The 22,662-nt window shown below is 38.8% G+C and overlaps 4 protein-coding genes across 7 annotated transcripts in view; 2 read left to right on the top strand and 2 right to left on the bottom strand.

The window, feature by feature from the left end:
* srbd1 (S1 RNA binding domain 1) overlaps positions 1–3,778 on the bottom strand; it is a 52,746-nt gene extending 48,968 nt beyond the window's left edge. The window contains exons 1-5 of the mRNA XM_027278266.1: positions 3,652–3,778; positions 3,301–3,359; positions 982–1,357; positions 660–896; positions 269–435 (exon numbers count right to left, since the gene is read on the bottom strand). Of these exons, the coding sequence (XP_027134067.1) occupies positions 269–435; positions 660–896; positions 982–1,357; positions 3,301–3,359 (839 nt within the window). The 5' untranslated portion in view covers positions 3,652–3,778. The remainder of the gene's footprint in view (positions 1–268; positions 436–659; positions 897–981; positions 1,358–3,300; positions 3,360–3,651) is intronic.
* A 2,534-nt stretch (positions 3,779–6,312) lies between these two features.
* Positions 6,313–10,367, top strand: cd74b (CD74 molecule, major histocompatibility complex, class II invariant chain b). 3 transcript variants are annotated; one of them, XM_019253115.2, is made up of 8 exons: positions 6,313–6,452; positions 6,561–6,646; positions 7,813–7,982; positions 8,303–8,370; positions 8,723–8,753; positions 8,929–9,141; positions 9,530–9,580; positions 9,753–10,367. In XM_019253115.2, the coding sequence occupies exons 2-7, from the start codon at positions 6,579–6,581 to the stop codon at positions 9,571–9,573; spliced, it is 594 nt and encodes a 197-aa protein (XP_019108660.1). In that variant the 5' UTR covers positions 6,313–6,452; positions 6,561–6,578; the 3' UTR covers positions 9,574–9,580; positions 9,753–10,367. The 3 variants fall into 3 exon arrangements, with proteins under 3 accessions (XP_019108660.1, XP_019126256.1, XP_019108665.1); XM_019270711.2 differs by having other exon boundaries at positions 6,361–6,385; XM_019253120.2 differs by lacking the exon at positions 6,313–6,452 and having other exon boundaries at positions 6,542–6,646.
* Positions 9,887–15,007, bottom strand: LOC113745605 (SLC35A4 upstream open reading frame protein-like). The gene is made up of 3 exons (XM_027277446.1): positions 14,925–15,007; positions 12,866–12,964; positions 9,887–12,713 (listed from the first exon to the last, which is right to left on the bottom strand). The coding sequence occupies exons 1-3, from the start codon at positions 14,937–14,939 to the stop codon at positions 12,516–12,518; spliced, it is 312 nt and encodes a 103-aa protein (XP_027133247.1). The 5' UTR covers positions 14,940–15,007; the 3' UTR covers positions 9,887–12,515.
* Positions 15,008–17,248: 2,241 nt separating this feature from the next.
* Positions 17,249–22,662, top strand: part of LOC104936108 (inactive phospholipase D5) — a 61,962-nt gene continuing 56,548 nt past the window's right edge. Inside the window, exon 1 of one of the 2 annotated variants that reach the window (XM_019270644.2) lies at positions 17,249–17,298. In XM_019270644.2, coding sequence (XP_019126189.1) covers positions 17,293–17,298 — 6 coding nt within the window. In that variant the 5' untranslated portion in view covers positions 17,249–17,292. Of the gene's footprint in view, positions 17,299–21,141; positions 21,853–22,662 lie in introns of those variants that run through there. The other variant, XM_019270642.2, reaches the window with a different exon arrangement.

The raw sequence follows: 22,662 nt of genomic DNA on the forward strand, positions 1-22,662 counted from the left end.
AGTGATGATACATTTGTACACACAAATGTATGAAACACAATCACACAAAGATGATGATACAGTCCAGGCCTCAAAGCTTGTGCACTAGCACCATCTAGTGGCCAATGCCAGATATGCCGCCTGGAAGTAAATTCTGATCAGCTCGTGAGAAAACATCACGGCTACAGTTGTTTATATGAAACTCATTTTCATTTAATCATTACTGGAGAGAGTGTGAGTGTGAGTTAAGGTGTATTAGTTTCTTTTTTTTTTGGTTTCATTCGCCTACCGTAACTCCTCATATACCAGCTGGACGTCTCTGACGGCATCGGCGTCCATGTGGTTAATCATCTCTTTGCGGTAACGCACCATGAACGGAACCGTGTTCTCCTCACGAAGCAGTTTGATGATATTTACACACACCCATCGCTCCACGCATGTCAGAGTGGACAGCAGCTGAGGGGGAAGGACATTCAAAGTTCATCCATGTGGCAGTAAGACTTATTCACTTTGTATTAGACAAAAAACGTGTTGGTTGGTTGTAGTCTGTATCATTAGGTGCATATAAACTATCCACACATTTCAGCACTAAGAGACAGGTGCTGTCATAGGCTGCACTGACACGCGTCAACAATCTGACTGAAGTATTGACACTTTCCCACATACAAATCCCACAATACCTCTATCAAGTCCCAGCTCATATCGAGTTCATTCCTCAGAGCTTGTGCTTGTGATGACGGTAAAGCAGTTGGCTGTCGCATGCAAGCACCAGTGGTCTTCTGTTTCTTCACACAGGGCATATCAAAGGTGAAATCCTCCTCCACTTCCTCTTTCTTTGGTTTAAGCCCAGCTAGTGACGACCCCTCACCTGCCCATCTATCCGTCTGATGGGCGTCTGACACGATAAATGACACCCTCTACGAGAAAAAAACACAAGGGAACGATGTATCAGTTTTAGCATACATTGATATTCTACATTCAGTTATAAACTATCAGTCTCACCTCCTCCTTCATTCTGGTACTTGGCCCACTCTCTTCAGCCATCTCTTCCTCTGTTTGTTTTCCTCCTTTGTCTTCTCCTGCCTTATCATCCTTTCTTTTCCTCTTTGTTCCAGCCAACCCAGGCGCACCAGAATCCTGGAGAACTTTAGCAGCCTGTGCTTTTGCTGCAGGTTTGCGTGGTGCCCTTGGCTTGGCATCTTTAGGCACTTTGGGTGCTTTAGGTTGTTTGGGTGCTTTAGTTTGTTTGGGTGCTTTTGGCTCCTTCGGTTTAACCGATCTCTTCTTCTGCCCTGCTGCAGTGTCTTTTGGTTTTGGCTCTAGTGGCCTCCATTCCTCATTATCCTCATCGTCACTACTCACTGTCTGGGAAAAGGACCTGATGAAAGAGGAGGGATGAGGTGGAACATCACCTTATTCTAACACAGGGATTAGAGCTGCAATTTAAGATTATTTTATCTATTAATGTGTCAATTATTATCCCAGAGTATAAGGTGATGTCCACAAATGTCCACAGCCTAAAGATTTCCGACCATTTTGGATCAATGATTGAGAAAAGTATATATCATATCCTCTAGATTTATAATAAACAATCCAATATATGACAATACTGTCATAGACGACCTAAGAAACCAAAAATATTCACATTTCAGAAGCTGAAATCAGAGAAATTGGACATTTCTTCTTTAGAAAAATGACTCAAAACAATTAATCAATTACCAAAACAGTTGGGGATTCATTTAATAGTTGAGAAATGATGGATTAAATAATTGTTGCAGCTCTAATTAAAATAAGACTTAGCTCTTCCTGCTGATTTTTGTATGTATGTTTGTAGGTTTGTCTGACTCTAATGCTGGGGTCTTCAACCAGGGGCCCACTGCAGGTTTTTTTTTTTTGTCATAATAATTGACAGTTTTCAAAATAATGGGGACTGTGAGGGAGCAGATTAGTGAGAAACTACAAACAGCGGAGGCATTTGAATCAGTGGACGTACAGCTCTTGACATTTAATAACCAATAATAAGTATGCGTGAACTTTTTTATCAATCATAAACACAGACATAGACTAACAACCAAGTACATAAATAGTTAACAAGGTTAAATAACAGTTGAATAAAGTAAATAAAGTTATTATAGGCCAGGTACCCCTGCTCTAATGGCATAGATATTCTTATTTACATTGTCTTAATTTAAGTGTAAGTGTGTGTCGAAATGGATAACACTGGGGAACAATTTGAAAAAAAGAGTTAAATTTTTATGCTTATTCCAAAACTGCAGTCAGTTTTTTTTCTAGCACATCAAGTTTTTTCTCCGCAGCTTCAGTTAAGAAAAATTCCACCGATCAGCTGTAGTAAGACTTGCCAGCTGATCACGATTGGACTCATCTACAGCTACGTGGCAACTTGTTTGTGCAGTCACAGTTGAGACAGAGCGGTGAGAGGTGTGTGCAGCTCCCAATAGGTCAGTACTATCAATATCTGCAAACAGAAAGCCAGCATAGTAGGAATGAAGAGGATCTGTGCTGGCTTTTCTCTTAACCTTGTAACCATTGGCATAGCATTGTAAGTTCTGTTTCATTTTATGCCGTGTTTGTAGTTTTCAAAGCTTGTAGTGTTTTATTTACATAGGTATATATTTCCTTTGTTCCAGATCATGTCTGCTCCTGCTACTTCTCGTCCTAAATGTCTGAACAACCCTGACTCCTTTTGCTATATTTGTGGTAGTTTCACCATTCCAAGTCAGAGGAACGCAAACATCAGTGCATTTGTCAAACGAGCATATTTTGCATATTTTAAAGTAAAACTCGGTGATGAAGACAAGCCATGGGCCCCCTCACAAAGTGTGCAAGCAGTGTGTCGAGAGTTTACGGATGTGGACCAAAGGAACAAGGTGGCATTTGGTATCCCCATGGTTTGGCAAGAGCAAAAAAGATCATTGCACAGACTGTTACTTTTGTTTAGTAACAACATCAGGACTTAACAAGAAAAATAAAAGTCAAACAGAATATCCTAATCTACCGTCGAACAACCACCTCCTCTAAAAGATCTGAGCGATGAAATTCACAAGGATTCAGGAGTACACAGACATGCAAGAAGTAAATAGACACCTTCATTCAAATTCAAATTAAAGGGGTCTATTCACCTCTTGCATGTCTGTGTACAGTATTTTTCACATTTTTTAAGAAAACAGGGATCCTATAGTTCAAAAACTTGACGAGATAGAGAAAAACTGAGATCAGTTTTGTATTCCTCAGACCTAACTCAATAAAAACTGTGTTATTAGTGCAGAAAATGAGTGCTATGAATGAATAAAAGTGACTTACACGTCGGAGTCTGTGTACTTCACAGCTTTGGCTGTCGTCGCTCTCGGTCTTCGCATCATCTGTCAGACAACAAAACAACAAATAACGTTAAAGTAAATGTTGCTACCGAACAAATAACAGTTAAACAGAACAAGGACATGTTATCTGCGCTGACGTTAGCGGCTGTGTTGAGTTTATTGAGCTTCAAAGTTCAGCTATCTATCATGAATAAATGTTATTTTGAATTTGGCGCTTCACGCTGACGCCAGCGCAGCTAGCTACACGACATTAATACAATCATTCACGGCGCTGTTTTCCCGCCTTAAGGCGTCAAACATAACCGAGCAGGTGTAGTTTGTTTCATTTTTATACCTCGCTCCTTTTATTTGGGGACAATCTGTTGGAAATGATGCAGACGACGAGGCAGGGACGTCGTCTACTTCCTGCAACATCACCGGCTCAACCAATGGGAACGTCCCAATGTCTGTGTCTTCTTCTGTGGTCGGTGAGACAGCTGACAGGCTCCACAGCGCCCCCAGTGGACAGATGACAGATGACAGATAGATAGATAGATAGATAGATAGATAGATAGATAGATAGATAGATAGATAGATAGATAGATAGATAGATAGATAGATAGATTTATTCTCTTCCTCCCTCTTTCTGTGTCTATATGCGAGACCAGAGAAAGTAACCAAGTAACGTTTTACTTGATTACGATACTGAACTTATTGTAATAAATTTGTTATACAACTAAGACAGTAGTGTCGGCAGAGTTTTTCTTCACTGAATATACGACAAGGTCGCAGGCAGGCACCAGTGGTCTTCTGTTTCTTCACACAGGGCATATCAAAGGTGAAATCCTCCTCCACTTCCTCTTTCTTTGCTTTAAGCCCGGCTAGTGACGACCCCTCACCTGCCCATCTGTCCGTCTGATGAGCGTCTGACACGATAAATGACACCCTCTACGAGAAAAAAACACAAGAGAACGACGTATTACATATTGATATTCTACATTCTGTTATAAACTAGCAGTCAATCATACAAACAAAGCTGCAGTTATAGTTGTTTGTACACATATACTCTTATTAAAATGGCCATCAGTCTTACCTCCTCCTTCATTCTGGTACTTGGTCCACTCTAGATAGATAGATAGATAGATAGATAGATAGATAGATAGATAGATAGATAGATAGATAGATAGATAGATAGATAGATAGATAGATAGATAGATAACATTACAATCTTGTCTCTATGCATTCTGTGCCATTATTACTGTCGCGTTAATACATGGTAACAGTTGTAAGGTTAAGCTCAGAGATGGTGGTTACATTTAGTAAAACGCAGATGTTAATTGCATGTCTATGTCTTCTGAAGGAAAATTTGCACATGCTACATATTCTTCGACCACATGGCCTCTTCACCTTATGTTCCTTCTTTTCTTTGAAGTGCTGAAAGTTGCCACTGGATGTAAACTGAAAGATATGTAAATGTCCAATGCAGGCATGATTGTAGGCATACTGGGCTGAGAAATGATTGTTTATACTGTTTAATAAGAGACATGAGAGTGAAATTCACTCTGATGACAGAAGTTTAAAGATGATCCTAAATGTGATTTTAAAATAGTGTCCACTGCCCTCTCAATCTGTTCTGTCTGAAAAAGAGGAAAGGGACTAGACAACAAAAAAAATGGTAGATTCGTCTGACTTCCTGAGAAGACTGTGGTGTCTCTCAACATCAGCAAAAAAAAACTGTCTGCACGACACCTCTCAGTCATAGCAGGGAGATCACAAGGACAATAGACAATTTATGTTGTTACTTTTTATTTAGTTTTCTATTTGTAAAGATCTTGGCACAGGTTTAATTCACTTGCATCGGTTTAATTTAAATTCAAATTTATCTCTGTGGGTCTATGTATATTTACTGAGTCTCGTGATTTCCCTCTCTCTAGGGAAGTTTTGTAGCTTCAGCCAATCTCTATGAATAACTCTATGTTTACATTTTCATTTTACCCTGATAAAGAAAGTGTCTGTGATTTATTGTAAATGTTCTATTGTCTTCTCGTATTCCCCCGTGTGCTCCACAGGGCTTTCACTTCCTTTAATCAACCTTTGCTCAAATGTCACATTTACATCGCATCTCTGTCTTTGACCAAACTTTTTTTTTTTTGTTCCTTAAAAATCAAAACAAACAGAGAACAAAGAACAACTAGTAGTCATACAGTAGCTCAATAATCATGTAATATTTTGTTTTGTATGTTCATATTGTGAGAAGCAGGGCAGTGTCCATCAGACGCTTTGAACCAGTCGGTACATCCCCAAATATTTTGCAAACTGGAAATGCTATAATTGCGTGGCAGCTACAAGAAAAGTGTTTTTTTAAGCTTTGTTTTAATAAATTCAAGTCACTGGGTCAGCAAGTCTGCAAGGACACAGAATTTGCATACACATTATGTTTTTCACTGTACGTATGTATATAATATTAATGACATATATTCTGTATAATCCTTGTGGCACTTCCTTTATAATGGTCTAAATGATGGGGTCTGCTGGGTATTGTGGGTATGTAAAAACTGGGTCAGGAGCAAGGTGTTTAGGAATTTATCAACCGTGAACTGCAAGTTCATTAAATAATTATACAGCAGAAAAGGTCCCTCAACCGAGAAATAATGGTAGTGCTTGAAATGAAATGAAAAAACAACAACAGTGCTTCCAATAACAAAACACTACTGTTACTGATGATAAAATAATTTATAATGTACTATTTTATTGTGTAAACTATGTTACAGGTGTCCAACATGGCCTGAGTTATGTCTCTCTGTGTATTCTTACTTACTGTATTCTTGTCATGTTATTATCTGTCAAGAAATATTTCAGTAACCACATTAAAACAAAATAAAGTAATATAGAGCAATTATAAACCCCAAAACCAGCTTTTTTATGATTCATACATATCTTTAAATGACCTTTCCTGGTAACTGATGACGCGCTAACGTGAGGAACCAATCAGAAATCCACGATTGGTGAATTTGGTTGTTCGAGCTGTGTGCGTGGGTTTTCCCCCGCCTGTTGCTTTCAGTTCCCTCCGCCTGTCTTCAGCCTTATAGGTAAAACCATCACACACATTCTGCCATTGACATTTGTGAAACAGCTTGAAGCCTGACCTGAAATAAGGTATAATTTCTGTGTGTAAGTGTATGTGTGTGTGCGTGTGTAATTATCATCATATTCTCTGTGTTTAAACACTTGTGTGGATGTGTGTGTGTGTGTGTGTGTTTACAGGTGTGTGTTTCTGTGAAGATGTCGGACCCCGAGACTCCAAACCAGCCTCTCCTCCAGGCAGCCACCAATGTGCCAGCAGCACAGAGGTAAGGATTGTGATTGTACTTGTTTATCTGTCTTAATGCTGTCACAGCATAAAGACAGATAAACATTCAACCATTTACTGTACATTAACTCTAACTAACTCCAAGTGCTGGTTATTGTTCATTGTTAAATAAAAGGATATTAATAGAAATTCATAAATTAGACTTCCCTGATGTGCCTGTTGACTTAAAAACAAAGAGATGTGGTTTTGGGTTGTATTGTTAGGACCAACCCATACAGTGATTACTCATGTTTTAACCCATGTAATACAAACTGTGTATACTTTCGATTACAGGTAATCATTCTGTTTGTTACATTAAAGTGTATTTTATATCCCCCAGTCAGCCATTGATTTCAAATAATGTCCATTAAAATCAATCAGCAGGCTCTTGGAACTCGATGCGCACTCGATCAATCATCAGCCGTAGCAGTAGACAGACTTTTCAAATCTTTTTGAACTATTTTCATTTTTAGAAATAAGAATGGGAACCAATGGCTGTGAATAAAGCAAGAAAGAAATTAATCAGAAGTCAAATCAAGATAAGACAATTAAAAAAAATCACAGTACAATCCTTTAAAAGCTTTTAATTCTACTAAAAGTCTCACAAATAAATACAATTTAAATGGAATATATCTTTTTTTAGCCAATGATTTTAGCATAATTTCATTACAGAATGAACATATGAGATTTAAAAGTAGTCTTAGAGATAACATACGATTTAAATTAATGGGTATTTCTCAAGGAGTCCTTGGTGTGAGTTAAAAAAGGAGCTAAAGACTGATACAAAAAAACTTTTCCTTTGTCTGCCTGGCAACAGCTGATTGTACTCACATGGTTGTGACGTACTGTATAAAGTGCATATTAAAGCTGATGTTCCTGTTTCAAGAATTTCCTTAAATCTCTGCCAAGCATCAGCCTCTATAATGTTCCTCATACTTTTCTTTCTCCTCTCCTCTCCTCCCTCATCTTCCTTCATCTTCATCTCTTTCCCCCTCTTTAGGAATTAGTCTCTATGACCTCCAATCTCACAATAATTTACCAGTTTTTGCATAAGGCCTTCCTTTCACCTTAATGACTATTTCACTCTTTGTTCCTCTTTCGGATTCTGTTCAAACATGTCTAACAAGTCCACATATTTCAATTTTTCTTTCTCCTCTTGGTCTCCAGGGGCAGTTCCTCCCGCGCCTACAAGGTGGCAGGGTTTACCCTGTTGGCCTGTCTCCTGATTGCCGGCCAGGCGATGATCGCCTACTTCCTCCTCAACCAGAGGAATGACATCAAATCCCTGGAGGAGCAGAACAGCAACCTGCAGGCCGAGATGACGAGGGGAAGATCTGGTGAGGAGGCAAAATTCAGTTCAGGTTTTGGGAGGAATAGATTGTACTGTGTTGACATTTAGCATAATGTTATGCTGCAAAAGTTGTCAGTCAACAAACAACCTTGTGAGCAGCTAGAGAAAATGCCAAATGTCAGGAAAATCCCCGGTGACCTGTGACATTACTCATGTTTGCTGGGGGAATGAAGGCAAACCAAATAATGACGTTTCTTTCAAAGTCAAGTTGAAGCTGTGTTGTACTGGTCTTCTTTGGATCAGGCTGGATCCAAGATTCATTTTCTTAATCAATCTCACACACATTGTTACTTTTTCTGTCTGTAGTTGCCGTGCCCATGCGGACTCACATGGCAATGAACGCTCTGCCCGTGATGGATGTCTCTATGGATGAGGTAAAATAGTCTAATAGCTGAACTTTGAGGCTGATTTTATTAGAAAAGTTTGAGTTTCAAGAATCCCATAATGATATATTGATTTTACATAAATCTCTCAGATCTGTTTTGTTAGTCAGGACTCTAAAAACCTTTCAGTGCTCTCAGATTAATCTATCAAATATAGCAGTCAATCGAAATAAGTATATATATTTTTAAATTAATTGATATGATTTAATTAACATGAAAATGTTGTCATGTTTTGTCTTATTCCTTTTTTTAAAATCAATCTAGTCATATTCTTGTAAATTCAAATTTAAGGTGTGGTCTTCATCTTTTTCTTGGTTCTCTTGTTTCATTGTTTGTATTGCAGGATTCTTCCATCACAGACCCAGAAAAACCTGGTATGTTCTGTTTATACTGCGATTAACAGGGACTAATTACAATGGATGGATGGTTATATATAAATACAATGTATGAATTAGTCATCGCTATCTATCTACACATTTGAAGGCATTAGTAAGCCTCTTCTCAAATTTTCTGTTAGACAAAGATGATTTAACTCCTCTCCTCTTCCAGCCCCTCGTCAGGTCACTGACTGCCAGCTCGAGGCCGCCGGTAAGAAGCCTGTGCAGGTGCCAGGTTTCCGCCCCAGCTGTGATGAGCGCGGCTTGTACCAGCCCCAGCAGTGCTTCATGACTCAGTGCTGGTGTGTCAACCCAGCCAACGGAAAGCAGATCCCTGGATCTCTGAAAAATGGACAGGCCTCCTGCCGTGCAGCTGTCATTGCTGGTGAGACAAGATAATGATATAGATGGTCATGAAGTCGGACTGAAAATAGATTATAAAATCTTTCTCACTAGTACAGGCATAGTTTTGTTTCCCATACTTCACAGTATAAATGTAATGTATTAATCTTATCATCTTCACCAAGGAGGTAATTTTTCCTGATTTGTTATAATGAGCAGCAGAATATCTGCGAATTTCTCCTGATTTGTTATAATGAGCAGCAGAATATCTGCGAATTTCAGTAAAAAGTTCCTTTGGTCAAGAAACAAGGCTGTATTTTAGTGTAGATCCAGATATTTGATATTTTATACATGAAATATTGCAGTAAATTTGGTGAAGAAAAAACGTCTGTGATGACAGTGTTGTTGACAGCCACTGTCTGTTTTTGTAGGCAAGATGAGAGAGGCTTTGACTCTGCCTGATATTGAAGTCTAATAACATGGTGAGTATGGAGATTCACTATGTATGAAGTCATATATAAATACCTGTGAGCAGTACTACTGTAGTAGGATGTGATATACACATCTCTCTTGTATATTTGTCATATTTATATATTTTCAATGCTAAAACTTTGAATTAATACTATATTTTTTTCTGTTTCTTGTGTTATGAAGCTGGTGAAATTTCCTCTAGAGACCAGCAATGGTTCGAGCCAAAAATCATGATTCGCTACAACTTCAGCAACTTTTACTCACCATATTATCTGTAGGACCTGATAAGCTAATGAGTTTTTTTTTTGAGCTACAAGATTATAACAATTTCTCTGCTTGCTATCATTTTATTAGTTTATTGCAAATGATCTGCAACCAATGTTATTCTAACAGGTTATGTTTGCATTACATCTTAAATGGCTCGTAAAAGTTAAGGATTTTAAATGTTTGGTATTGTTTTTTTTTGACAGAAATATTATTGTATTCAACATTTGACCCATTTCAGTTTGCAAAAAATAATAAAAAAAAAATATGTTGGGAAGTTTGTAAAAGAGCAGTGAATTGGAAAATAACAGCATGGACCATGGGGCCATTCATTGGAGTGTGGGCAGATTTAAATTATTGATATAATTAATATATTTTGCCAATGAAAACATCTGTTCACTGAGATAAACAATGTGGTAAAAAAAAAAAGGATGAAACTGTGATTACAGAAAATACTGACGCCAAGAATACTCAATTGCAAACTGTATTTTCCCCCCATTTATTTGAACAACCCAAATAAAGATTTTAAAAACAGTTTTGTGGTTTTCTTTTACAGTATCACGAATTGAATACATCTGCACTGATGTGCAGGAGTGATAACCCATCATGAGACAGTGAGATAAAGCACCATGAACTGACCAGTCATGTTTTAGATTCCACAGCATATCAAGTCTTTTAAGAAAGAAACAAAAACATAATAGACAGAAAACTGAGAAACTACACAATGATTGTCGAGAGGCACAAGTTGTTTCTTTGTTCCAGTTACCAAACATACAGTACACAGTTTTTTAACACACTTACAGTCAAAGTAAAAATTAAAATGAGCACAACCTCAGACTGAAATATGTTTCTATTGTATGGCTTATGCGTTAATCTGAACAGCAGTTACCCAGGGTAACTGATGCTGCTGTCACGTGACAGCAACAACAGACACCGCGTTCTACTGTGAAAAGCTCTCCTGTAGTGTTTACATTGTAAAGCAGAAACTTACTGTGAAATATATATACATATTGTGTATTGAAAGTATGAATTTGTGATGCCTTATTTTTGGGTTTAAATCTTAAGTTAACAAAAACATTTTTACATTATCCACCTAAGTGAAATATCTGTCCACCAAAATAAAAAAACTGAAACTCTCACACCCGTCTGCTACAGAGAGTGGTAGTGTTTAAGTGCATTATGTTTTTCAGACTAGTGTCCTGCAGTAGAAGCATTGTTTATGGACGGCGTACTGATTTTTTACACTCGTTATCTCTCTTCTCAAAAAGAAAAAGACATCAAAGGTGACTGAAGCTCATTAAAACATTACGTAGACACCACATTTTGACAACATCGCAACACGTTTGGATATTTCTGGGACAAAAAACAAAAAACTGTTGATTGCTGCAAAAAGAGAAAGCTTTAAATCCCTAAAATTCAAGTGCAAAAGATAAACTACTTTCCAGCATACGAAATGGCAGCCGAATCCCATCGGGAGAGGCTATTGCACATATGGCGTGAGATGAAAATATCAAGTCCAGACCAGAGTAGGCACTCTTAATATATATTTTACATAAAATACTTTAAACTCCCAAGTGCAATTGAAACTACATCTTTTAACAAAAATGTCACTTTGGCGCACATTTTCATTTGATAACCGTTTTCCAGCTGAAGTCTGAATGACTATATAGAGAAATATTACTTACATTTCCAGTACTTATCCTTATTTATTTATTTTAAATGGAGTGTGTCATTTTTGGAGTTACTTTTAAAGTTTTAAAAATCTCTGAAAAAGTGTACCTGAAGTTATTTTTTTCGTGAACATTTACAGACATGAGGACTACAGTTTAAAAATGTTTTACCAAGTGATTGACCTATAATCTCACAGGGGGTTGTCGTGCCTGCAAAGACGAGTCATTTCACACCACAGACTTTGCTCTGATAGCTGCAAACAACGTGAAAACTAACAACAACCATGAGGGGTTTTGACAGGTTTTACACTAAAGAGCATGTTGAGGTGTGAAGTGAGATCATTTTTACATACTCTATCACCCCCTGAGCAAATAAGTGCAAATTAGTTAAGGCTGCTATAATAGATTTCTGATCACTACATGGCAGAAGACAACAAAGAAGACGAAATAAGCGCTCCTCATGGAGAAACTTAATATTCTGAATCTGCCTGAACCACAAAAGAAATGTGGTGCGTCTCCCTCGAGACAACCTCCTTCAGAAACGAGGTGAAATAGCAAACACAGCTGGCTTGCACATGTGGATATTGGTTGGTCTCGTATCAATAAATCTAAAGAAAGCACATGTTGTGGTTTCAGGCGGGATAGGGTTGAGGTCACAAATCAATTATAGCAGCTATAATGAGCTGCTAATAGAGGCAGCAGTTTGTCTAAATTTCGATCACTGACCATTTGGGAAAGAAATATGGGGTCTCCTGTGTTTAAATCAACTGCACTGTAATTCTTTCCACATGCACGGTAATGTGCTCAATTTATTACCAAAAATAAGAATCTGTTTGACCTTATTCTATGAGTTTCTACTTCTATTTACTCATGTGGAAGGTTGAATTAATGACTGCTGAAAGGTTTGAACTTTTGAAATACATATCTGTTCCCGTATGAACTTGTATCAACACCCTCCTCTTGTATCTCGACTCTCCCGTTTTCTTGTCTTCTTACATTTCCTCCTCCCTCCTCATTTAGGTCCTCCTCTCAGGTTGCGTATGTAGTCTTTCACGGTGTTTTCAATGTTGGGAACCGCGTAATTTTGTGCTGCATAGATCCCTGTACACGTTCCTACGGCAACACCCATCAGCGCTGAGGAGCGTAGCCTTGCGACAATGTAGCCGGCCAGAAAACCCTTCAGGAAAGGAGAACCCAGCAGGCTGCCTCCCTAAGGGAGGAAAAGAGGAGAGATTAGAGCTGCTACTTGATGACAGATCAGTGGTTGTGGTATTTTTCATATCTGCACGGCCTGTGAGCAAAATCCAGGCAGAGCAACCTCAGCATGTGCATATTAGTGATTGGTCGTTGTGTGAACCTTACTGGAGGAACTCCAGCCTGGATCTCATCTTCCACCCGTCTCTGAATGTCTTCCAGCTGGTCCTTCAGCTCCACCAGATCCTTGAGCTGGCCCAGAGGACTCTACACACAAACAGAGACAAACAGCAAGTTGTAAAGTTGTAAAGTATTGTGACAATAGTGACAAACAAAATTATGATAGTAGTTCTCACGAATTACACAGAACAAATCATTCACATTAATAGATTACATTAACAATGCTCACTTTTGGAGACAATTTAGGATAAACCTGATTTTATTAAGTAGGACAGCACAGGGCTACTATCAATCACTGTTAGTGTTAGTGATAATAACATACCATGACACAAGACAGCCCAAATCTAATAAATCAGCTTGTTTGGTAAGAAGTAACTAATTCATCTACACCAGCTAATCTTGTATCTCTGCACTTTTTGTTGTAAACCAGGAATGTCCAAACTCCGGCCCGGGGGGCAATCAAGGCCCGCGGTCAGATTTCATGCGGCCCAAAGCTTCACATTTATAAAATATTATTTATGTCCTGCTAGGATTGTCAGACACTGTATGGCTGGAAGATTTGGCTTGTTTTGGTTGTTCTTTAAGGACATAACTGCTGGTGTTACTATATCTGTAGATGTGACACAAAATGTTACTTTCTGAATGATTTTGTTAAAGACAAGAGCAAGAGTGAAACGTTTTTAAACTTTAAATGTTAACAGACTTTGCATTACTCATAATAAGCCATGTTTAAAAATGAACATTTCTAAAAAAAGACCCGGTGTGTTTGGACTGGCAGACACACACTGAAAAGTGCACAATCCAAAAGACTCTTCTCTATTCTCACTTTTTGTGCAAGGAAGAACATATTGCTGAAGTGGATAGACCGTAAAAAACCACCGCCCCTATTTTTGATATGTTGCCCATGGAATACTTAACATACAGGTCCAGATACATGACTGAGGTTTTCTATGGACTCTGGTCCCTATTCCTGACTTATATTGGTTCAAGACTAGGTGCCATCGTGTTGAAGTAAATGCAGCATGGCTCAACACATAGAGGGCTACCTGAGTTACTTTGCACCTGATGTTAAGGATGCTGCTGTGGTGGAACGTAAAAACTTCCTCCATTCTCATTCTTGTATATCTATACTGTATAACTCTCTTGTTTATGAAAGATCCCCTGTTGTTCTTGTTGTTTTTGTCTAAGACAACACTGTTTGTCTGTTTTTGTGACTGTGTATGTTTGTTTGTGTTTATGTAAAAATAAAAGAAAAACATTTTTCAAAAGAAAAACAAATAAATAAATGAACATTTGAAGACTTGTGTCAACTTCATGCAAGTTTAACGTGATCCACACAATTTATTCTTTGTTATTTGACTCCAGATGTGAAAGAAAAAAAAGGAAAAACTGGTTTTCAGATCTGTGTGATTGTCACGTGTGACTGGCTTAGATTTGGTTACATTGTCATTTAAATAAAATAAATTTAAAAAAAGATAATTGTGACAATGAAAATAAAATGATTACAGAACATTGTTCATGTTTTCACTTTTTAAAGAAGTTTGGTGTAAACATCAATTATCTCATGACATTTTAAGATCGACTAATTAAAATTAAGCAGCATGGGTCACGATTTCCTCGAGTATAAACTTGTAAACAAACGTCATTTCTGGTCTGATCAGCTGATCAAAGTTTCAAATAAAATAATAAAATTTAAGCTTTCGGTTAGCTCGTCAGTTTTATTCTTCCCTGTAACGAGTTTGTTAAAGTTTGTTGTGTCCACTGCACTTCACATTCATTTAAAACGTGTCAAATTAAACCAGCTGTGACTAAATTCATTCAGCTAATTATTATTTTTATTATTAATTATCAAACTACTTCACACTTAATGAAGCTAAGCTAACAACACGGCAGTCTGCACACCAGTTTCATCAGCAGCTGACGCTACATCAGAGATTTAAAGACGCTGTGATGTAGTGAAGTTAAATATTTAATATTTATTGATGATAAATGTGAAGAGGTGAAGATAAATGTGAAGAGGTGAAGACATAAATAAATAGACACCGACCTTGTCATCTGCCATGTTTACCTCCTGTCCTTCTTCTTCTTCTACAGCTGATCACACGACACAAAGGCGCACTGCTGCCCCCCCCTACAGGCCGTTTGGTGTAACGCCACCGATTTTAACATTTACATTCAGTCAATTTAGTTTTGATCCAAAAGCGACTTACAGAGAAGGTACAGTGTTTAATGAGGGTGTTGGCACTAAAATAAAGTCATATCAGAGGAAATTGACGCCAGTACTGTATTATGGACTACAAGAGCAGGAAATCAGAGATTTATTTGGTGCCAGTAATGAAGAAAACTATATTTTTTTGGGCATAAAATGTTTGGACGGTGAACTATTTTGGAAACATGATGCAGAGATTCAGCCATTTTTCAAGATAAAAGTATCAAATATTTGCTGGTTCCAGCATTTTGAATGTGAGCGTTTGCTGCTTTTTTCTCTGTTCTCGTTTTGAATATAATAATATGGGGTTTTTTAATCGTTGGTTGAATTTAACACTTTGGAAATTTGGTAAATTAGAATTGTAATTCTTAATTTTAATTCTGACATAACTAACTAACTGATTTGAATTGAGACTGTATTCAAATTAATTGATTGTGCAGACCAAACTGTTGAACAGTCAAGGTACAGTGCGATAAGAAAGTCAGGGTTATGCCTAACAGGAAGCTTTTTTTTTAATGACCCTCCTTGCTTTGCTCCATTTCTTTCCTCCAGCAACAGCAAAGAGAGTGTGACACTCTCTTTGCTTCTTGGAACAAAATGGAACAAGGGCCTGAAAGTCTAATGATTGTCCCAGAAAGGCAAGTTAGTGGTGAAGAGGAAGAAAATGGAGCTTCTGGAGTAAAGTGGTAGAAAACACTGAAGGTGAAAGGTAAGGAGCCACAACGCTCATATGAGGCAGCAGGACAACAACTCCACTACCAGACCCCTGGTAAACAGACTCTGATCCATCAGATTTGGAGTTTCCACCATCATTAGGCCCACAATGAACCCCTTACCAGCAGGTCATGGTTTTGCAGCAGGATTGTAGGACTAGTACCTAGCAGATCAGCAACTTGTCAATCAATCAGACAGCACAGATGCCAGAGTGATAGGTAGAGGGCAAGGTAGGGAGGGAATTGTTCTGAAACTGACAGATTCAGCCACAGAAAGTAAATTGCTGTAGTATTTCTTGTCACCAGCTGTAGTTTTGTGCATTGCTATCAATATTTACAATGACTAGTATTAGTATTTTAGTGCAGAGGGTGGTCTTTTAAGCTGTCCTGACAGTCTAAGTAAACACTGAAAGAGATAGCAAACATAGAAATATGAGTAATATTAAAAAATCTAATGTTGTTCAGTAGTGGCTATAAACAGTATGTTTTGCAAAGCAGACTCTGCAACACTGCTGATATTGCCAACCACCCCCACATGTACTGAAAACCGTCTTCTCACCATATTGCAGTATGACTCAGATCAAGCGCTTTATCCTGCTTTTATTGAAGAGCTGCATCAAAATATTAGCGTGTACCTCTGAAACATTTATTTTCAAACCGTGTCATTTATATAAACCTCCTCAGTGACTGAGAGGAAGCCGTGAGGAATCAATCCAATTATCATGGGCTTCTTCCCTCCAGACTTTGCAGCTTTTCACTTAGTGGCTCTGTAGAGAGCACAGCTGATGAGACTCTGAGAAGAGGGGAAAACAAGTGAGAGAGAATCGAAGTAGATCATTTAAGGGGCCGAAGGATAAAGTGTCACAGCTGATGGATGTTCCAGTCTGAAGAAGGAGAAAAGATTGCAAAGATTAAAGCACCCCGGAAATACAATTACACATTTTTTTAGTGATAACATGGACTGAGTCACATTTGAATGCCTTTCACATTCAAATGAACGGGTCACTTCTGAGGAGCCTGTAGGACGGGTGATTCACAGAGAGACTGTGAAAGTGACAATGAGTGGCAGAACTTTGAGTCACAGGAGGCAAGAAAGAGATTTAGAAAGATGGAGAGAGAGGAAGTAGAGACTTGACAGAGAGTGATCACCATGTGTTAGAGCAATAGGAAGAGAGAGAAAGACACACTGGAAGAGAAAACAGTGTTTAGGGTCTCAAGACTAATTAAAAAAAAAATCTTCAATAAAGGAACTCGGTGGTTTCTTCTGCTGCACTTTGTTGCCCCAGAGGCCCTGGAAGTGTCTCTTTACACTTGGCAGGACACATAGTCCATTAACCTTATTCAGGATTATCACATGACCAACCTGATATGGACCAAAGTATTTAATGGTTTCTTCAAGCTGGACACAAACAGTCTTTTGCATTTGCTTATGCGTGAGATGAAATACGGCTCACAGACTATCCAGGACAGTGTTTAAGAGCTGGAGGGAGGCGATGGAGGTAAGGTGTCTCTGATTTTCAAAGCTGTTGATGGTTTAGGTGAGGGAATCGATTTTGGCTGAGGCATATTTGGCTGACTGGTCTTTGGATGCCACTGTAAAGGAAAGGTCATTGAAGCTTATACTACCATCATCACTGTGATGGGCTTTGTGGAAATGCCTGTTCATAGGCAATGGATTTATGTTTTGGACTGTCAAACAATCTGTCGGTGCAGAGAAATAAAGATTGTTTATATTCAGTGAAGGGAAAAATAATAAAGAACTAAGATTACTAAGGCTTCATCTATTATTCAACAAGCCAGGCATAATCTTTTTTACTCTTGAAAAAGATTTGTATCAACACTCCGAACAGTAATTGCAAGGGACGTTTGTGCAGATATAACTATATAACTCAATGGATGGGGAAATCTAAGCCCATCAGATATCATGCACCATCAGTTTCAGAGCATAAAAGGCAGTTTATGATGACTCAGTGTGTCATACTGTCTTCTGAATAGAAATCTTGACTTTCTTTATGGGTGGTATAAGCAGTAAAGGCAGGTGTCACAGGCGATGTCCCGTTTCATTCAACCGAGAATTGACTGAAAATGGGAGAAGCAACCCTGAGTTAAAGATGAGTTTTAGCGATTGGCATGTGCATTTTATGATTTTAGCTTCAGCATCTTCATCAACAGTAGTTAGACACACTGTAAATACTTCAAAAATACTGTACTGAAGGCATGTTCATCAACCATTTCCCAGTTGCTGTGTTTCCTGTATTGGAGACATGTGCAGGTTGCTTCCCGGTTTATGAATATAACAGTGATAAAATATTAAAAGCATCTAATCTTTTTTTACTTCAGCTCTGTTCATTTTGTGTTATGTTGTCACCGGTGTACTGGTGATATGTGATATGATATAAGATGAGCTTACCTGGACTTGATACTGCAAGCTGTTCTATTTGTCATACTGACAAAAGGGATTGTGAGCTTGAAGCCCACTTGGTTTTCAGAGCAAAGGAAGTAACAAATACCCCGGTAGGAAAATAGTATTGATAGGTTTTATCACTGAGTGTGTAAAAAAAACTGTCCCCTGTTGCTCTTTGTGTCAAAAGCACTGAGCTATGGTTTCATAACCTGTGCCCTGCCTCAGGAGTGCTTCTGCTTCAACGGTGTGCTGATGGAGCTGTGCCGTGCTCCGCTCTGCTGAGTCTGGCTGCACTGCACTGTGTTGAGTGTTGCATTGTGTTTTTATAGATAAGATGATCCCTGTGTATAAATTATGGTGCTTCTTGTGATGTGCTTCACGACACATGCTTGGTTGACTCTTGTGGAAATTGCTGTGATGTCTTTTCATAGTGCATTTTTGTGCTCTGTTGTTTCATTGCTGGTCAAACCTGCCTATGGTAATTTGTGTGCATATAGTATAATGAAAAGCTTTTCATCAATCAGACACTTCTGAGCACTGCCAGAAAATGTGACGTACTCCTCCATAGCTTAAAACCTAAAAGCATTTTTGTGGGTTGAGTTGGCCGGTGTTCAGTTAAGTTTTCTCATTAACCTCCGTGTTCAGTATTCAGCCGGCGTCTCCACTGATGGCTACTGATACGGTACACTCTGCTAGCAGAGAGAAATGTGATTGGTATACAGAACTTTGGAGAAGGAGCTGGATTGTTCGAGATGCGAGCTTCCTCACCGATGTGCATGACTCAGCGTTGGGGAGACGGAATATGGCGCCACAGAAAGAAAATCATCTGCCATTTGAAAAGGCGAGCAGCAGCAATACATTAATTGAAATATCGATTATTTGTCTCATTTAACAAACAAATGAGTAAAGCTGTGCACTGTGTTATGCCCCAGTCTAGGGGTCTAGAGCATAACACGAAATAGGTGCCTCAATCTTCCCCGAGTCCCAAGTAGCCACTACACAGGTTTTTATGCACAAACGAAAAAGGTTTATTTACAAAGGTCAACTTCTCAAAAAACTATAACTAAGGTATCAACTTCAGGGTGGACCCAGGCCAAAACAACAACCAAAACAAACTATCTTGAAAATAAATCACTTCGCTCAGAAAATCAAAATCACAATAAACTTACCTCCCTAAACTAACAAAAACAGGAGAAAACATGATCAAACAAAATGGCAGTCCACCCCTACTCTTCAAACAAAAAGCTACTTCTAAGGTCATACAGACAGTTCTGCAAAAGGACATGTGGCAAAAGTTGGGGGAGGAGGAGGATGAGGAAATGGTGTCCACCCGGCAGCCGCCATCTTGGCTCCTTTTATCTTTGGGGCTTTCAGGCCCAGCCAATCACAAGCCAGGACCGGGAAATTACTGCACCAATCGCCTCCTGGGGATGGCACATCCTATTTGCATATGAAATAGACACAAGCACAGGGCACACAAAGAAAACATACACAGACTACTAACAAACATGACCACAGTCATAACAACTGTTTATATCATGAGAGACCTTACCAGCTGTGGGAAGATTCATGCACTGTGAGGATCATTTGCATGGGCAGTTCAGGCAAGGGAGTAGTTGTCCTGTGAGCTTTTGCGTCGCAAAAATTATCTGAAACGACTATTAACACACAAAATATGTTACAAAAACTTTTAGTAGCAGCCAATTGACTTTGCAGACATAAGACATAAGTCAGTAAAAAGTCTTTCCTGACACTGATTGGTTCAAGTATTGAAAGGAAAATATTATTAGTGAATGTAAAGTACTGCGTGCATACAGTATATCTCATATTTAAGTGTTTCTCGGTGGCAAATGATGCAATATTGTTACTTCATTTGTTTTCAGGAGAATGTAAGAATGCACTTTTCCCACTACATCAGCAAATAGTAATAATGGTTGTGATGATGAATTTTTGCAGAACTGAAGAAAAAATACTCACATGGCATCATATTTTGGCGTAAGTTTTCCAATATAATTGGCACACCGATCATATTTTGGCGTAAGTTTTCCAATATAATTGGCACACCGTTCATATTTTTCATATAATAGGCAGAGTATCTTTGCCTTGTGCTTTCTATTGACTCACTGAAAGCATTTCAACAGCAGTAGCTGAGAGTCGAGGCATGCAATTAAAATGGATTGTTTCCGTTTCAAAGAGTTAAGGTGCACTGGCTTTTCGCCACTAATGACTTCAACATTTGCATGGTGTGTGTGTGTGTGTGTGTGTGTGTGTGTGTGTGTGTGTGCATGTATGGGTTTGCCTAGATGCCAGTTATGAGCCAATTCAAGTTTTTAAGCTCTGTTGCTTCTCTGGCAAGCCAAGGTAAGGAATGAGAGGAACTGCAGCCTCACTGCACCACTCTGCTGTAATGTGCCAAGGTGTGTGTGTGTGTGTGTGTGTGTGTGTGTGTGTGTGTGTGTATGTGGTGAATATGTGCAGCCAGGGATAGCAGGGTCAAAGGAGAGAGTTAAATAAGAAAAAAAAAGTTAATTTTCAGGTGGAAGTGGCAGGAAGAAAGATAGAAAATGAGTGTATACATGTACACTAACATATAGATGGAGGAAGAGAGTGTTATAGTGAGGGAAGGACGTCTTAAATGATGGACATTATCTGTTGCTGCTGAGGGGCTGCAAGGAGCAATGTGAATTAAAAAAAAGAGCATGAATGAGAGAGAAATAAACAAAAGAGGAGTTTGGGAGACGTATATAGGTACGCGTGTCCTCATTTACTGTTTTATGTAGAGGTAATTCCTTCCTCTGTGACGCTGCATCAGCATCACCACAACTCTCTTTGTCCCCTCTCTCTTTCTACATCTTTCTATGTGTTTCTCTACCCCTCCCTTCTCCACTCTCCTCCTCTTCCTCACACATACGCTCCCACACTGGGGATGCCTCAATCGGTGGAAGTCCTGATCAGAGGCGTCGGAGTCCCTGGTCTGCTGAGAGCTCAGCCTAAACGGATCCTGAGTGTAGCTAAACGTAGATCTCATCATGAAAACGTGATGCTTTTCTGAAGGCATGTTGGAAAAGGATTTCCTACAGCCCGTGGACATTTGCCAGTGGCGGTGAAGACAGGGATGCTCCTACTTTATGAAGACAGTGGTATGATGATAATGAAAGCTATCTGGTGATGCATTTGAGGAATGTGAAGCTTCAAGTCTGAGATCTTGTGTGTTTAAGTTTTTGATAAAAGAAGGTGAGGACAAGGCTTATACTGAAAGCTTGGTGATATTTCTTCAATATTCTCAACATCACAGTTATATGAGTGTATTCATTTTTTCACCATGCACAAAGGAACTATAAAGTGCAGTCAAGCTCAGTGTACACAATGCATCCCAAAAGGGAAGAGTTTTCTTCGGATATTAACAGGAGATCAACAAGTTAACTGATTCTTTTACAAAGACTGAAAGAACATCGCACCACACACCTCTGTAACCTATATGGAGCTACGAGGGACCCGCGGGTCAATGGGTGGCTCGGACCTGAGGGGTCAAGGGTTAGGATTCAACATCCCAGCCACCGCAACACCGGTCAGTTCTATAATAACGGCAGTGCGCCAGCAAGACTACTCAGCCAGCGTCTGGCTTCGCAGGAGGGAGAAACTGGAACATGTAAGTCCTGAACGCCGGAGTTGGGTCTGACACGCAGATGGAAGGAAATGAAATGCTGAGACGAAAGCTGGTAAAATGTTTGGCCTGAGTGAATCGGTTAAATTAAACCGTACTGCAAAAGGAACAACTGAAACGACCAGCACTGTTTGACTTAGAGGTTAAGTTGTTTCAGCCACAAAATGTCACATTCTTGCATTTTCCTCAAGTGAAATACTTCTTCAGGAGGATCCAATGACACTAGTTTATTAAGAACATTCTAGATGGTAGAACAGGAGTATGTTGGTACAATAATGATGGCTTTGGGTGTTTAATGAGGGTGTTGGCACTAAAATATGGTCATATCAGAGGAAATTGGCTCTAGTACTGGATTTTGGACTTGCTGGACAGCAAGAGCAGGAAATCAGAGCTTATTTTGGACTTGCTGGACAGCAAGAGCAGGAAATCAGAGCTTTTATTAGGTGCCAGTAATGAAGAAAACTATATTTTTTTGGCATAAAATGTTTGGACGGTGAACTATTTTGGAAACATGATGCAGAGATTCAGCCATTTTTTAAAGATAAAAATATCAAATATTTGCTGGTTCCAGCATTTTGAATGTGAGCGTTTGTTGCTTTTCTCTGTTCTCGTTTTAAATTGAACAATTTGGGTTTTTGAATGTTGGTTGATATTTGGTAAATTAGAATTGTAATTCTTAATTTTATTCTGACATAACTAACTAATTTTAATTGAGACAATAATTAAATTGATTGATTGTGCAGACCAAACTGTTTGCTTGGAGTATATGTTGTGCTCCATTCAAACCGCGTTGAG

Source organism: Larimichthys crocea, chromosome III, assembly GCF_000972845.2.
Source record: "Larimichthys crocea isolate SSNF chromosome III, L_crocea_2.0, whole genome shotgun sequence".
Taxonomy (NCBI): Eukaryota; Metazoa; Chordata; class Actinopteri; family Sciaenidae; genus Larimichthys; species Larimichthys crocea.

Excerpts from the sequence above, each read along its gene's own strand:
- cd74b (XM_019253115.2), top strand. The coding sequence starts at position 6,579 with ATGTCGGACCCCGAGACTCCAAACCAGCCTCTCCTCCAGGCAGCCACC. Across the intron at positions 7,983-8,302 it reads GATGACGAGGGGAAGATCTG|TTGCCGTGCCCATGCGGACT; the intron begins GTGAGGAGGCAA and ends TTCTGTCTGTAG. Across the intron at positions 8,754-8,928 it reads CACAGACCCAGAAAAACCTG|CCCCTCGTCAGGTCACTGAC; the intron begins GTATGTTCTGTT and ends CTCCTCTTCCAG.
- LOC113745605 (XM_027277446.1), bottom strand. Across the intron at positions 12,714-12,865 it reads TCCAGGCTGGAGTTCCTCCA|GGAGGCAGCCTGCTGGGTTC; the intron begins GTAAGGTTCACA and ends TTCCTCCCTTAG.